The sequence below is a fragment of the Ahaetulla prasina genome, chromosome 4, assembly GCF_028640845.1.
Source record: "Ahaetulla prasina isolate Xishuangbanna chromosome 4, ASM2864084v1, whole genome shotgun sequence".
Classification (NCBI taxonomy): Eukaryota; Metazoa; Chordata; class Lepidosauria; order Squamata; family Colubridae; genus Ahaetulla; species Ahaetulla prasina.
Window position 1 is genome coordinate 60,224,706 of NC_080542.1, and position 17,621 is coordinate 60,242,326.

Below are 17,621 nucleotides of genomic sequence, written 5' to 3' on the forward strand. Positions count from 1 at the left end.
ATAGATTGATGGAAGACTGAGTATTCTATCACAGAAGAAACATAATAGCATTAAAAAGTCAAACTGTGCTACTGTACAAGTAAAAATTATAGAAAAGTCTATTGTCTGTGTGGTATTCAGCTAGGGTAAATTATTGAATTCAGATAGTAAGATAGATAGAAAGATAGATAGATAGATAGATAGATAGACAGACAGACAGACAGACAGACAGACAGACAAACATGCACACATATGTATCTACGCACATATACATACACACACATACATATATACATATAGATCAGGTGTAGTCAACCTTTTTATACTTACCGCCCACTTTTGTATCTCTGTTAGTAGTAAAGTTTTCTAACCACCCACTGGTTCCACAGTCATGGTTATTTATGAAGTAGGGAAGTAACTTTACTTTATAAAATTTATAATTTGACAATTTGACAAAACCTCTACCGCCCACTATAAAAGCTGGAATGCCCACTAGTGGGCGGTAGGGACCAGGTTGACTACCACTGATATAGATCTACACATGCACACTTTGCTTTCTTGATTTTGGTGTCTTGCCCAGAAATAATCTTGTGGAAATAAGTTTTGTTGATAATACTTTCCTTTATTACATTCAAATGGTTCACTAAATGCAGATTTTTTAAATATTTTAGCACAATACAGATTCAGATTGTGTTGTGTTTTGTTAATTACGTTGTGTGTTGTAAAATTGTGTTCAATTATTTTTCTAACAGTAACCTTTTCTGTGATATATAAAATAACTTTTGTAGTAAAAAAACAAAAGTTTACAGTATGAGAACTGCTGCTGCCGAGAAAATATTAAATGGCTTTTAGGATTCCTTGAGATACTTTTGATTATAAAATTTTGCAAAATGTTCCAGTTTCATTGTAAATAGTTTTTGAAATAATTTGTTGACAATATTTGCAGGGGCGGAAAATATACATAATGATTCTAAAAGCCAGTCGGTTTTCTTTGAGATGAAAGGTGCATCCAGCCCACTTCTACAAAAAGCTGAGAATCCTTCTGATGTTTCATCTCCTGTGCCAGTGACAATTATTGATGAAGTTCCAAAAAATTATACCATTGCTCACTCAAATACAGAAGAAAAAGAATTGTTTTCTAAAACAGAACCTAATGAAAATATTCCAGTTAAATTGGCTGATCTAATTAAATTTTTTAACAGAAATACAAATATTGAATCTGCCAGTAAGGAATGTGTAGGAACATCTTCCTATTCATCTAAGAATTTGTCACAAAAAAATTCTACAGGAAGTATTTATGAAGATACTAGTGATGAACTTAATAAATCTCATCTAGAATTGAAAGGTGCATCAGCAAAAAACCCTGATGAAGAAGAATCGGACTCAACACAATTTCCATGGCGTCGTCATCTTAGCAATAGATGTAAAATCAATCGGTCCAAAACTGGTTTGACAACTTTTACAGTAGTTCCTCCCAAACCCAAAATAAGAAATATTAACAAAATTCAGTCTCTCTATACTGGTGGGATTCAAATAGATGATCTAGGTAACCTAGTGAAACCAAATAATGGTTCTCCTGGAAAAATTACAGTAGATGCAACCTCTAAAGTAACTAGTTTTGGCAGAGGTAAAGAATATAAACGGTCCAATTCTATGGGAAAACAAACTGAAGAATTACCATTAGACCAGTCTGTTGAAGCAAAAAGCAACATAAATGACAAACAACCTAATAAAACATCTAGAACTAAACCTGATTGTATTAGGAGTCTGAAAACAGAAACTTGGCCAATTGTTGACTCCAGTGATGAAACTACTGTTGGGTCAGATGAAATAAAAGTCCCTAGTAATACCTCACAGTTTTTGGGGAAAACTGTCTTAGCATCTGCAATTGTGCACATGGCCCCCAAACAATCATCAAATGATTATTTGGCCACAACTGTTGCCAATTCCAATGATCTAATGCAGCTTAAAACAATCCAAGGAAAGCAGTATGAAGAACTAAATAAAACAGAAGGAATGAAAACTGAAATGGATCTATTTTCCAAAAGATGTACTGTTGCGGCCAAATATTGCCCAGTGGAATTGGAGCCAGCAAAAACAAAAGAACTGTATTCAACTACTTTCAGTTTTAGTAAAAATGTGTCAAATACCACTCCATCTTGTGCTGATCGTAGGGTATCAAATATCAAGACCTCAGAACAAAACAAAACAGAACAAAACAAAGCTACTAATACCACTTCTGGGACATTTACTACATTAACCTCTAACAAAAACAACCTCTTAGAACAGGAATTTGTTTATGATTTAGTAAAAGATGTAACAGATAGAGAAATGACTTTTGCAGTAATAAAAAAGCCATCTGATCAGGTTAGAGATCCCCTTTTTCTTAGCACACCTAGTACTGACACATCTGCCACGACATTTAGCTCCCATGTGAAATCAAGCGATATACCATCAATAGCAATGGTTAGCCAAACAAAGTATGAGGATCTTGGTGAGGCAGAAAGTAAACTCTGTCCTAATAGAATAGAAGACAACATCTACAATATTTTTGGGACAAAGACAAAAATTAAATCAGTTGTACAAAAGCCACCTCCAAAAGAAACATCATTACATAGTACTTTAATGGAAGCCATTCGAAACGCAGGAGGAAAATATAAGCTTCGAAAGGTAAATATTTGTCGGGTAAAAGCAGCTTTGGATGAAGCACCATTTCCTGTAAGATCAGGAGTGGACTTTTGTTGTTGTTGTTTTTACCAAAGTTATAACTAACTTTTATAACAACCATTATTTCCAGTGACTTATTAAGCTACTATAACACTATAAAACTGCATATTACCAAGATACAGTACTACAGTACCATCAGTTCTATACGTGCTATTTGGTAATTATTTCATAATCATAGCAACTTCATATATTTAACATTTGGTGCTATGGTTATAGATAGTTTAACAGACTAATCCTGTCCTAAAGAGGTAGTAATTATCAAGCAATGTATGTAAAAATTCTCATTCATATATGTGTTTGTAGGTTTTCACGGGTATAGGTATGTAGGTCTTGGCATTTCGGGTCTTTTCCCGTGTAAGGTTCCCGTGTAACCTTACACGGGAAAAGACCCGAAAATGGCAAGACATATATATGTGTGTGTGTGTGTGTGTGTGTGTGTGTGTGTTTTCTGAGGTTTTCGCGGGTATATGTAGGTCTTTGGTTATTCGGGTTTTCCCCCGCGTAAAATTGGAAGTGTCTTGGCGATGTTTCGATGAAGTCTCATTCGTCATCTTCAGGGTGGTGTTTTCAGCTTTGTGCTTCTAGGAGCAACAGCTGTGATCACACATTGCACATTGCTGTATATATATATATATATATATATATATATATATATATATATATATATATTTTCTGAGGTTTTCGCAGGTGATTCTATGTAGGTCTTTGGTTATTTGGGTTTTCTCCCACCTAAAATTGAAAGTATCTTGGCGACGTTTTGACGAAGTCTCATTCGTCATCTTCAGGCTGGTGTTTACTGTTTCTGCTTCTAGGAGCAATGTGTGATCGCAGCTGTTTCTTCCTTTTAACTTAAGTTAGCTCCTAGAAGCACGAAGCTGATAACACCAGCCTGAAGATGACGTATTCTAGTATTTTGCAAAACTGCTTTTATACATAGCTCAGTATATTCAGGTCAGATAAAGGCCAAAATTGGCAAGTTTTCAAAAATAAATAAATAAAAAAAAAAAAATCAGATGCACATATTATTCATGTTTCCAAATTTTAAGTTTTAAAAAATAAATCTATGTGTTTTGTCGTATGTCAAATTTCACAGAGTACTATAAGTGAAAGTCCAAAAGAGTCAAAATTCATGGAAACAAAGACTGAGCGTTCAGCTCTCTTGGCAGCTATTAGAGGGCACAGTGGAGTCTCAATGTTAAGAAAGGTAATTCTAATTGCACTGCATAATATTTGTCACTTAACAAAGATATAATTAAATATTAAAGATATAATTAATATTAAAGATACAATTAAAGATATAATTAAAAATCCATTCTAATTTGAATTCCTAATATTTGCTTGAAAATTATCTTAGGAAAGTTGAAGGGATCTCCAAATTAACATTCTGGCAAATCTGCCAAGTCAAAGCAGAAGATACTAAATGGATAAAGATTGTCCTTATATAGCAAAAATAGTTTGTTCACTTTTAAATCTGCTATTAGAATCAACAAAATATGTAAACTATTGCGACATAGCAGTTGTAGTAAATTGAGTTTTATCTCATTCACTTTCATTGGTTTTTGTATTTCTGCTGCTAGCTTCATGTAGCTTTGATGCTCTTTTGATTTATAATAATTTGGAACAGCCCATTGGATTTGAATAGAAAAATTGCTTGCATAGTACTTGTTAGCAACAACTTTTTGGAATTATGTTGCAGCCACAAACAGTAACTGCAAGATTGAGGGAAAAGATACAGCTGCTTTAAGGAATTGTTTGTAGATACTGTGTTTATAGTTATGTTTTCAGTAGTCTTATATAGCAGCACTGCTCCATGAATACTTCGATGCTCATTGGGCTTCTGGGTGCAATTCTGGGTTCAGGATTTTATCTATAAAACCAGCATAGCATATTTGAGGGACCTTCCATCCACTTCTGTTTCTGCCCTGCCCCAGGTAGAGCAGGGAAGGCATGTTCTGGGTCCCTTTCATTAAACAACATAATGTTGGGGGACCCAGAGCATGCCTTCTCTGTGGCAGCACTTGCCCTATAAAATAAAATTTATCTGAGATCAGCATAGTCCCAAGTCTGTTGCCCTTTTGTAGAACATTCTGTAACTACCCCAGCTGTTGCACCAGATAGTTAAGTGATCTCTGCTAGTTAATATTGGTTAATACGTTTTTTTTTTATAAACTGGATTGTGTTTATGGCCTTGGGCATGGAGGTTGTCTTGTTTTTAATCCTTGTTTAATCCTTGTCACTTTTGCAAGATAGGTGGTCTTATCAATTGCTTAAATAAATAAATTGTAGTTTTCAAGTTGTATTCAGAGGCAGTCCCAATAATCCAGAGAGGTTATGAATGCATGATTAACACTCACTAGAACCAGATCCAGAAATAGTTACATCTGAGAACTCAGCTGTAACTGGGCAAACATTGTCTTTCAGCCTCCTTTTCCAGTAGTAGCTAAGATGAGATATTTTAGATAAAAATTATACCTATATCTGTATCTATATCTATCACCCTACTGAGGGAAGGAGGTCCTCACAAGAATTAAAAATAGTAGTATACTGGACCAGGTATAAACTTAGGTTAAGCTTCTCAAACACCAAATATACTTAATTTGCAAAACATCTCTATATTAAAAAAACCATTAAAAGCAATACCTGAGTAGTTAACATGATAGCCTGAGAGATGTAGCTTCTGGTTGTTGTTTTTTCTGGCTCACATCGTTCTATATAAAGATAAAGGTTCCCCTCACACATACGTGCTAGTTGTTGCCGACTCTAGGGGGCGGTGCTCATCTCCATTTCAAAGCCAAAGAGCCAGCGCTGTCCGAAGATGTCTCTGTGGTCATGTGGCCGGAATGACTCAACACCAAAGGCGCATGGAACACTGTTACCTTCCCATCAAAGGTGGTCCCTATTTTTTCTATTTGCATTTTTACGTGCTTTCGAAACTGCTAGGTTGGCAGAAGCTGGGACAAGTAACGGGAGCTCACCCCGTTACGCGGCAGCACTAGGGATTCGAACCGCTGAGCTGCTGACCTTTCAATTGACAAGCTCAACGTCCTAGCCCCTGAGCCACTGTGTCCCTATTCCTTCTATATACATAGTGACAATAGAATAGAAATGGAAAGCAGGATACCAGTTGATCCCTTCCATATTTTGCACAATAAAGAATACATTCTAGTGTGTGGGGATTACATTCTGTGAATTACTCAGATTACCCAAGGTCATATTGGTGGTATTTCACCCAAACCAATGGATGATCTCACAGCAGATTTGTGTTAAATAAAAAGGAAGAAAACGTTATCTCTGGGGAATTCCATACTGGAGTGGTGAAAGACAGGATCTCTTGTCTCCAACAACCATTGACTGAATCAACCCAACCAAGGTGGAATGGAAAGACCGTAAACTCTATATGCCACCATGCTAGTTTCATCTGGGGTCTCTTTATTTCTTTTACTCAGAGATATTGAGTTAGACTGAGCATTTATAATTTCAATTTTCAGAGTTTCCAATGCTTCTTGAGTTATTTTTCTCTTTAAGATTTCCATAAATGGAATCCTTCCCAAGCTGTTCTGTTTATTGAAATCATCTGTCTTGAGATCTAAGACACTAGTTTGATTTTGTTCTATTGCTTGTGTCTCCATTACGTTGAATTCCAATATGACATGGACCCTCTCCCTCAAAGTTCTTGCAAGTTCAACTTTCTCTATAATTTCATCTTTGTTAATAAGGATTCATTTCATTATAGCCAGCCCACTAGTTCCCTCCTATAGTTTTGGGGTGATAAAGTTGTCTGTTGGTTTTATCAGGAACCTGTTTGATTTCTCACTTGCTGCACAGTTTGTCTCCCAATTTTATGTCATGGTACTTAATATCCCCCATTACTAGTGTAGTATGCTTTTTGCACTGCTTAGGTAACTGATTTGCAAAAAGTTCATCAATTTACTGTTTGGTTGGGTGATTTCCTTTTATATTAACCCAAATGCGTTCAAAAACATTTTTATCCTTGAAAATCTTGTTCTTTTATTTCTATTATTTCTGATTCTACATGTTATTCTTTCCAGGACAGATGCATTAGTGTCAAATATCCTCTTCTTGTTGGTGTACTTGATCCGTAATAATAATAGATCATTATGGATTTCTGTAACTTACATCTCACCATATTTTTTATAGGGGAGACACATCACATGAAGTACTAATACCACTTTATACTGCAGTAGTAAGACCATATTTGAATACTCTGCCCAGTTTTGGAACCTTGGTACAAAAAATAATATGTTGACATTCTAGAAAGAGTGCAGAGAAATGCACTCTAAAAAAGATCTTTAGAGGCTTTGAGGCTAAAGCATATGATGAATGGTTGTGGGAACCTAGGACTGCATTGGCTCTTTGGCAACAGCAGCACACTGCTGGCTCAGACAGAAGTGATTGTCCACTAGGACATCTAGATCCCTCCACAATTACTGCCATTGAGCCAGGTACCATTTATTCTATAAAATATTGTGTCAGCGTTCCAGAAACCCCCTCCTGCAGAAAAGATCTGAAACTGACATCTTTCAAAGTTCTTTTACTAACATAGATAAACTGGCACAGTTGGGTGAAAACCGAGACTGGGGATTCCGGTTTGTCCCTCAGTAATACAAATCCCAAAATCTGACCCCTCTGCCAGTCACATGCTCCAATCCTCAACCGTCCCATGTCAAAACATCACTCCAGCCACTCCTTCTCCAGATGCAAACCCAGCCTGACCTTGACTGGCAGGAAAAATATGTTTTTATGTCTAATCATCCCTTGCACTACCACCCTCCTCCCCTCCTTTCCCACAGAGAAGAATTATGGCAGCGTATGGAAGCCTTCGCCCTAGTATGGCTTCCAAAGCTGACACATTGGTTACTTTTAATCTAGCCTAGTGGGCAGCTAATCATTTTTGTTTGCTGTGCTAAAAAGAATAACAGAATAACAATAAAGATTGAATTTTTGCATCAAAACTAATTCCTTGATTGTGCTTGTCAGTCCTTTTAGAAGATACAAAAAAAACAGGAACAGATATTCAGTCTTAAAAATAAAATTGCATAGAAGTTTAATAATCGAAAATTCAGATCAGATATTAAAATCAGTGGTGGGATTCTACTAGTTCAGACCGGTTCGGCCAAATCGTTAGCTCCAACTTTCAGCTGTGAGGGAACCGGTTTGCTCTGATTTTGAAGTGGGTCCACCCGCCCCTGCATCATACTTACCTATATTTCCATGTCCGAAGCCCAGCTGATAGGGGTGGCAGGGTGCATTGCCATGCCACAGCTATTTTCCTTGCCAGCACCAATGTGGAAGGTTAGTTTTCTCCAAAGTTTGCATGCATATCTGGTGTGCATCTGGCACGTGTGCAAGTGGACACTTAGTGAACCGGTTATTAAACCAGTAAGATCCCACTCATGATTAAAATGCCTTGTATCAAATTGTTGCTATTTGAATATCTCTTCCATGAACATTTTTTTTTAAATTTTCTAATTGGTAGATTTCTTCATTTGCTTCTGAGGAGTTGCAGAAATTCCGAAATGCAGATATTTTCAAGAATAAGAACAACTCTGCAAAACAACAACAATATGGTCTTCCTTTGGCATTATCTCCTGCACAGTTGAGAATGAGACAATACTATCCAGGAATGAAGGATAGTGTATGGAATTCAAGGCAAGCCTTAATGGAAGACTTAATGGAAACAATCAACGCAGGAACTGGAAAAGCATGTTTAAGAAAGGTAAAAAACAAAGTGTATTTGTAGGAAGGATATTGATTTGAGAGGAGAGGTAGGGTAGGATAAAAGCGTGTTCCAGTTCTTAAGCACCCCAAAAAGTTGTCTAGATGAGTAGCAGCTGTAACCTGAACTATTGTGATAAGACTTTTTATATATCTTTGTAACTGACTCTGTAAAAAGCCTTTCAGGAAAATTGACTGAAACGCAAAAAGTACACTTATATTAGGCTTTCATATTTTCATAGCAGTTGAAGCAGCTCTTACAAATTAGGCGCTATTGCTAATAGAGCTTTTTATGACAGGAAGGTGAGTGTTGGCTTGATGTTAGGGCAGTTCAGTTATTATCTCTTTTAGTGAAAAGACTGATGATGGAACCATATCTTCTTCATGAAAGGAACATATCAAGCATCATCTCTCTTCCAGCTTCTGGCTTGCAATAACTCCAACAGAAGTGTTACTTATTTCTGCACAGAATAGTTTGACCCAGAAGGTGTAATATTTAAATGTATTATTTGGACAGACTTGCTGTCAGATATTACAACTGTGTGTGCATAACTTATATATCATGGCATATATGAGATTTGAGAAGTGAATCCCTCAACCCTTTACAGGTTTGGAAAATTTCTTCTCAAGACCTAGAAAGCTCAAGTTTGAAACCTGCTGCTAAGGAGATTAAAGTGTTGGATCAATAGGTCTCACTCAGACTCATACAGGAAAATATTGAAAAGCATCAGTAAAAATGCCTGTAATAGTATTAGCAAGATCAATAGATCAATTTGGTATCTCTGATATCAGTGAATTTCTTAGTATATTGGAAGTATATCTTAACTACATCAACACAGATAAATCTGTCCTGTTATGTGTGTTTCCACAAACAATGGATTTTTTTTCATCTCAGACTACAAGCCTATAAATATGGCAGTCTAATCTGCTTGCAGAATAACTCATAAGAAACACACCTTTCAGGCCATTTTGTAAGGAAATATGCATAATATAAAGCTATTACTTCTAGAAAAACAAAATAGTTATATGTAAACGATAGCATTAAAATCAGTGAAGTAAGATAGCATTTTCAAAAGACAAGACACTGTCCAAATCAATAATCTTTTATATGTTTTGTCTCAGTATTTATATCAAATATGATCCCTGAAAATTTACTTAAAATATACGAAAGAAAAAAAAAACATTCCAGCAAAGGAAGCTTTTCTTTCTGCTCCATCTTCTTCACTGTTGTAAAGAAACCTTTGAACACCTTGTCTATAGATGGCAGAAAAGTATCTTGGATCTGAAGGCATAACGTTTTTCCTTGGCATTAAGTTGGGGCAGAAGATCCCAGACTTAGTTGTTCCAGAAAAATGCAATCAGTTGGAAGAAACAATTAAAATTTAATTTCATATGTAGAAATATTAGAAAATTTTTCTAAATATATATGTACATTCAAAAGGAATATAGGAAAAGAATATAAAAGAATCTCTTTTAAAATAGCTTGAAAATATAAGAAGTTATTAATATATGATTATTTTATTTCAGGTGCCTCAGAGTGAAAAATCCTACAACTCTGAAACATTGTGATAGATTAAAATGGTCATCCCTAATAGAAAGAATGCAGGTTTTTCCCAGTTTGTTTACAAGCAACATAAATATCTATGTGGTGCTCTTGATTAAGTTTATGTGCCAAGGATCTAGGAACAATCTATTTTCAGAATTATATCAAGCCAAAATAACAAGTTACCAAATTCACTGGATCTAATGGGTTCATCCAGATGTATTACAACTATACCATTCCCTTAATATGGTTCAGTGATATGAAAACTATAGATCATGTATAACTTGGAGAAATCTGCCATTAAATAAAATTAACATAAGTATGATTTTGTTTTTCATGAAGATAACTTGAATTATGTTCATTGTATTATGTTTAATAATTATGATGACAGTGCACAGGGGAGGCACTGGGCTTTCAATGTATATTACTGCTAGATTACACAATCTTGCTCTTTAGAAGTGCTACAGCTCATCTGCAGTGACTACATGTAATATACTGTAAAATATTAATTTAATTTAGTGCCACAGATGAAACAATCACAAGATATATGTGATGTTGGCTTTAATTTTGGATTTTTATTTTTATTTGATTTATTGGAATATGTACTATGTTTTTGTTTTTCAAAAAACAAATAAATTGCCAATCCTAACATATGAATATTTCATCTTCATGTTTTATGTTTCGTCTTCATGTTTAGTCTTGAACTTTCATGCCTGATGGCAGTTTTGATTAACAAAATATGAGAAGCTGTAATTTTTTTTTAGTAACTAAGAACAACCATGCTATATTCCTCTCCATAATTGGCATTTCACTTAAACCAGATAATTTCAATGTTACATGCAATGTTACTGCATCAGCTAACCTGACATTAGTTCATGTAGAACTACAGAATCATTTTAAACATTAAATGCATTCCCCCAACATATAATTGACATTTTCATTGAATTGGCATGCTTCTGGGAATTACAAATTGTTCGAAGATGATAAATTAATCATTTTACAGTATGTAAATTCCAATTAAGTCTAATAGTTTCCGGTTGCAGTAACTATAGTGCAAACATTATTTAATATACTGAAAACATCATTGAACTAATCCCTTATTAAAAAGGACATTTCTCTGCTGATGCCAATTGAGGGGAAGGTGTCTAAGAGTGCCAGAATGAATGACTTTTGGCAAGATGCTACTGAAATTTGGAACAAATATTTAGAGAGAGTGATGGAAGAGGTTTTTGAAAAATATGTAGATTATTCTCAGAGGTGAAATCTAAAAATTTTCCCTACCGGTTCTGTGGGTGTGGCTTAATTGGTGAGCGTGGCTTGGTCGTCAGATGACTTGGTGGGCGTGGCCAATAACAATAAATAATAAAAAAGTACACAAAACAATAAGGTGGGCATGGCCAATAACAATAAATAATAAAATAATAAAATAAATAATAAAAAGGTATACAAAACAATAAGAGGTACCATAAATCAACTTTCACACTTTACACACACACAACAAAACACAACAGACTCACAAACAATGTAAAAGCAGCTGCACTTAACCCAAAATGGCCCCTACAACATGCAGGAACCTCACACAGCCACAAAAAGCTCAAAAACCAACTTTCACACTTTACACACACACAACACAACACAATACTCACTGACTCACTCACACACACACACACACAAAATGCCACATACAGCTTTGTGAGATTTTGTGTGTTTGTGTAGCTAGAGTGAAACACTACAGAAACACACCAAATCTCAGAAAGCTGCATAAGTATTTTATTATTTTATTTTATTTATTTTATATTTTTTAGATCAAGGGTCTCCAACCTTAGTAGCTTGAAAGTTTGTGGACTTCAATTTCCAGAGTTCCTCAGTCAGCAAAGCAGGCAAATTGAGTTGCTGACTGAGGAAATGGATTGCAGGCAGGCAGATTCAGTTGCTAGCTGATGCAACTAATGTAAAGCATGGCTTTGCCAGCCTGAAAGGAGCAGTAATAAGGTAAGTGCCTCATCGCAGCCCAGAACCTCTTAAAAGGAGGTTTTCTACAAGCTCTTCGGCTGAAGAGCTTGTAGAAAACATGTTTTTTAAGTTTCTGTGATGAGGAACTCAGCTGGGATCACCAGAGGATCCTTTTAAAAACTTTTTTTTTACAACCTCTTCAGCCACATGCTCATCAAAGGCTTTTTTTTTACTTTTAAAGGCATGTTTTCGGCTGAAGAAAAACTGCTTTTAAAAGTAAAAAAAAACTTCATGGCTTGGCTCAGCAGAGGCAGGGGACGGGGCCAGGGATTTTTGCTACCGGTTCTCCGAACCACCCGCCGCGATCACTACTGGATCGGACGAGCCGGTTCGAACCAGGAGCATTTCACTCCTGATTAATCTGTTTAATACGTTATTAAATTGTCAATCACATCTGGCTCTTTTATCAGATTCTATTGGATTCCTTATAAGTAAGAATTGTTAACCTTTTTTTTTTTTTTTTTTGCATTTATATCCCGCCCTTCTCCGAAGACTCAGAGTGGCTTACACTATGTCAAGCAATAGTCTTCATCCATTTGTATATTATATACAAAGCCAACTTTTATTGCCCCCAACAATCTGGGTCCTCATTTTACCTACCTTATAAAGGATGGAAGGCTGAGTCAACCTTGATCCTGGTGGGAACCTGCAGTAATTGCAAGCAGCTACGTTAATAACAGACTGTCTTACCAGTCTGTTATTAAAACTTAATGAAAGTATTTTTATTAATATCTAAATCCATTCTTTTCTGAGAAGATACTAAATACATTCAGTAACTCCTTGACAACTTCATTCTTATACCACCAATAAGCAACGAAAGAAATGATTCAAGTGTGATTGGAAGGGAAGGTTTTCAGAAAGAGATTGGAGAGCTGTTTGTCTAGAATGATATAGATCTCCTACCCAAAGTGGAAGATGGACATGTTCTAGTCCTGTGATGGTGAATCTATTGCACGCATACCACAGGTGGCATGCGTTACCATATCAGTGAGCATGCCAGCTCAGCTCCAGCGTGCATGCGCATGCCAGCCAGCTGATTTGGCCCCGCCAAAAGTAGGGAAACAAGCTGTTTCCTGCCTCCGGAGGGCCGGGGGGGGGGGAAGGCCCATTTTTCTTTCTCACCTGACTCCAGATCCTCTCTATGCATCTAGAGTGGGCAAAAACAGCCTTCCCCAAAATGGTCCATTTCCCAACTTCTGGTTGGACAGGAAGTGACTTTTTTGCTGTTCCCCAGCCTCCAGAGACTCTTAGAGTGGCTCTGGAGACTGGGGACAGAACAAAAGTCACTTCCTGTCCAACCAGAAGTTGAGAAATGGGCTGTTTTGGGCCTATGGAGGGCCTCCGAGGGGATGGGGAAGGCTGTTTTTGCTCTCCCCAGATGCATAGAGAGGACCTGGAGCCAGGTGAGAAAGAAAAACGGGCCCCGGACCATTGCGTGCCAGGAGTGGGGGGCTGGGGGGTTGGGTGCGCAGGGCGGGGCGCGTAGAATTATGGGTGTGGGCATGCGCATGCACGAATCTTCCCTCCACCCCCCATCCTGGCACGTGATGGCAAAAAGGTTAGCCATCATTGTTCTATTCCCTTCTATATTTATTACTCCAGGTATTCTGTGTTCTATAGAATAGGTTCTATATGCACAATAATTTATTTCTATCGCTATTGTTACTGTTTTAAAGACAGCACTATATTCTCAAAATTGACAATTTGTTCTGATTCCAATTAGAATCAGAAATTTTAAAGTGTAATACAGTTAATTTAATTTAACAGGCAGCAGGTATGGTAGCAGGGCTAGTTTGCTAGTTAATTATATAAACTTACTATACCACCAGTCCCGCAGAAAACTCTGCCAATAAACTTTGAGTTAAATGAAACTTTGAAAAGAACATGTTTATCTTCTACCTATGGCTCTCCATTCCTTCCTGCCATTTTTGATGCAGAAATTATGTAAAGCTATTTACATATAGAGACCAATAGAATTTATCTCTTAAATATATTATTCCTTAAATATATGATTTTTGACATAGACTGCACACATTAAAATACTTATTTTATTTTGTTAAGGTTATATAATAGTTATGCTGTAACTAGGTTTTATATACCTTTTGTTAGAACTTTGCCCTAGTTTATAATTTCAGTTTAGCTCTAGACTGGCAAAGCCTATATAATGAAAAGATACAATCTATGTTTGTATAAACCCTAAATGGTGACTGTTTCAGGTTCAGAGGGGACACATTAAACCGTGCTTTTTATTTATTTGTTTATTTCAATGTTTGCAATGTCATTTGGCCTTGATAATTTCAGGAAGTGATGGAGAAAGGAAAACATTGTTATTGCACAGATTTTTAAATTGTAGTCTCCCCTTGTACAATCTAGAGCAGTAGTAGTCAACCTGGTCCCTACCGCCCACTAGTGGGTGTTCCAGCTTTCACGGTGGGCAGTAGGGGTTTTGTCTGATACTGAAGCACTTTCTTTTTTTATTTAATTGACTTTTTAAAAAAATTCATAGCATTATTTAAAAACATTTTCATTAGGTTTTCATAAAATTCCCTGTGACAATTTAAATTTCTGAAAATATACTATTTGTATCGCCCACGCATAAGTTTAGTTCACATTACATAAGTGAAACTAAATAGCACTATAGTGCAACCACAAACAAAAGAGCCTTGTCCCAGAATATCGTGCGCATTTCCCCCCACCCCACCCAGCTGTAACAGACAAGCAGAGCTGGTAGCCAGTGCCTCCCCCAAACCCAATCCACGATGCGCGAGATGCATGCGCAGACAACGATACACAGTGTATTACTGTGGAACCGGTGGGCGGTTAGAAAATTTTACTACTAACAGAGATACAAAAATGGATGGTAGGTATAAAAAGGTTGACTACCCCTGGTCAGAAGTCTAGGGTTCTTGTAATGAATCTCTCCCTGCATTATGATCAGCTTTGGGGCTGCTCAGTCCACTGGCCTCAGCTGAGACCCTATTACTGGCTTCAACAAGCTGCTGTGGAAAACCGGATGCACTTTCCCTAGCAGGCGGAGAGCTTCAGCTCCACCATGACAGGTTTAATAATCTTCATGATAGGGAAAGGTCCTATGAACTTTGGTCCTAACTTTTTGCAGGGTAGTTTTAACCTTAAATACTTGGTGGAAAGGTAAATCTTGTTCCCTATTTGGAAGGACATTTGTGGGGGGAACCAATGCTTGTTTTGCATTTTCCCATGCTTTCCTTTTTTAATTTAATTTAATTGTATATTGTTTGTACATATCAATGCATGAATGGTATCATACATTTCAATTCAAATAAACATCATAATATTACTTGTAACATTTATAACATTTCATTTTCATTGTTTTATATTATTTACACATATCTTTTACTATCACCCTTCATTTCTAAACCACCTTCTTTCATATATCTTAACATATTAATATATATGTGTGTACTTTATTCCTCTCTTATTTCTATCCCTATTTTACATTTTTTCCCTTTCCCATATCGCTATAATATTCAAAGATGTCTTTTTAAATTCATATTTCCTTTAATTAACTTCACATCGATTTATATCAAAAATTTCATCTTTCTTTCCTTATTCTTTCCTTATTCAATGTCTTGGTATATACTTCTAGTACCAATCACAACCGTTTATACATTTACAATGCATCTATTTATATTCTTTCCAATTCTTCAGTCCATATAATTCTACTGTTAATACATATGTTTACATTAAAATATATTCTTGCATTATCTAATTGCCCACTGTTTAATTCTGGCATTTCATTACTAGTCATATTTTTATGCATATTTAATAATATCATCATTCAAATTCAAATTTTAATTTTCCAATTGTGCTTAATTCTTGTTCCCCATCTCTCTCTTCATATCTGTTTATATTACAATATTATCCTAATATTTATCGCTCTACATGTAAAGTAGTTATCCAGCCAATATAATTCTAATTCCCCCCTTATCCATCATCCCTTGCCCGCATCCAAATTTTTGATATAAATTATCAAGTTTATCAATTTGATAATCCAATCAATTGAAATACACCTGGGGATTATACACACCTCTTCAAGTCACTTATATATATACAGTAATATTCAGGGGTCTCTTAATTGAAGTTATTTAATATTCAGATCTCTAGTTGTCTTAGAGTAGATACATGTCAAGCAAATATTTTCAGTCTTTTTAAATGATTATTTCCAATCATTTGGATAGTTCCCCTTTCATCTTGCTTCAGTCTGCTTCAGCCACTCTGTAATGTTGATAAGTCCAATTTCAATTATTTTAAATTGTAAATCCAGTAAGTAAGCAATATTAATAAAGAAGAATTTGAGATATAATTCCAGCATTTTTTTAAAAAGTCTTCTTGATACCATCTCTTTTAACTTTGAGAATCCAAATTGCTGTTTATTTTAAAAAGTTATTATTTTCTTCTTAAATTCTCCGGTATTTTTCAAAGTGCTTGTTCACCACTTCAACAAACAGTTTTAAATATGCTTTCTCCTTAGATTTCTTGGGGTCAAGTTTCAACAAAAAGTATTCTCTCACCCAGTTCACACACCATTCACCTTCGCTCCTGCACTGTCTTGGGTATTCAGACTGTCTCCAGCTTCATGGCACCCATTTTTACTGTTGCTGCTTCTTGTCTTCAAATGAGGGGGCTTTCCTAGTCAGGGAAGAGAGATGAGGCTCTCCTCAACCTGCCAGGCAGTCCCCCTTTACTTCAACACCCCTCCAGGGTGGCTATGGCTCCAACTGGAGCCCTCCAATGGGGAGAGTTCAAAATGGAGAGCTCGCGGTCCTCGTTTCCAATAGCATTGGAAGTAGAGCTGGAGGGTCTTCCCATGCTTTCCTCAATGAAATGAAAAAACATTGTTCATAAACAATGTGTGTATGTGTGTGTATGTGTGGGAAATCAATAAAAATTGATTTAGAGAAGAGGTCGATTACCATCCAAATGACTGTATTTCCCCCACTCTCTGGAGGCTGTACTATGAAATCCATGGCAATTTCTTCCCATGGCTGGGAGCGGTCAGCTATTTGTTGGAGCAGTTCTGGGGGTTTCCTTGGTCACTTTTCATTATGGCACATGTTGCACAGCTTTTGACATATTTCTCAATAGCCTTTTCATCTTTGGCCACCAAAATTGCCTCTTCACCATGTGCAAGGTTTTCAGGAAGCTGAAGTGTCCTGCCTGCTTTGTATTGTAGCTTCTTTGAAGTATTTGGAGGCTCAGGCTGCCGGGGACATACAGTTTAGAGCTCTTCCAGGCTAGTTTATCTATAAGGTCAGTAGTTCCTTGTTGTCCTTGTACCATGGATCAGCTGGTAGCTCAGTTTTTAACTTTTGAATCAAACCCCCTCCCTCTTAATCTCTTTACCTTTGCATTTGTTGCCTGGTGGTGACTTGTGTCGCTTTTTGGGAGGGAGGTATCATGGCATGGACCACTTCCTCATGTATGCTATTCTATTGTGGCTTTCATAACAAGGCATCTGATAAAAGATTGACCCCTCCCGAGATGTATTTTAAAGTGAAATTGAATTGGTTGAAGGACTATGACTTGTTTAGGTAGAAGTTTCCATGGGATCCTAAGCACCTCCAGGTTTTTATGGTCTATCTAT

At 36.4% G+C, this 17,621-nt stretch overlaps 1 protein-coding gene across 1 annotated transcript in view; it reads left to right on the top strand.

The window, feature by feature from the left end:
- Positions 1-10,522, top strand: part of COBL (cordon-bleu WH2 repeat protein) — a 91,106-nt gene extending 80,584 nt beyond the window's left edge. Inside the window, exons 13-16 of the mRNA XM_058183069.1 lie at positions 926-2,649; positions 3,800-3,910; positions 8,204-8,443; positions 9,970-10,522. Of these exons, the coding sequence (XP_058039052.1) occupies positions 926-2,649; positions 3,800-3,910; positions 8,204-8,443; positions 9,970-10,011 (2,117 nt within the window). The 3' untranslated portion in view covers positions 10,012-10,522. The remainder of the gene's footprint in view (positions 1-925; positions 2,650-3,799; positions 3,911-8,203; positions 8,444-9,969) is intronic.
- The last annotated feature ends 7,099 nt before the right edge of the window (positions 10,523-17,621 follow it).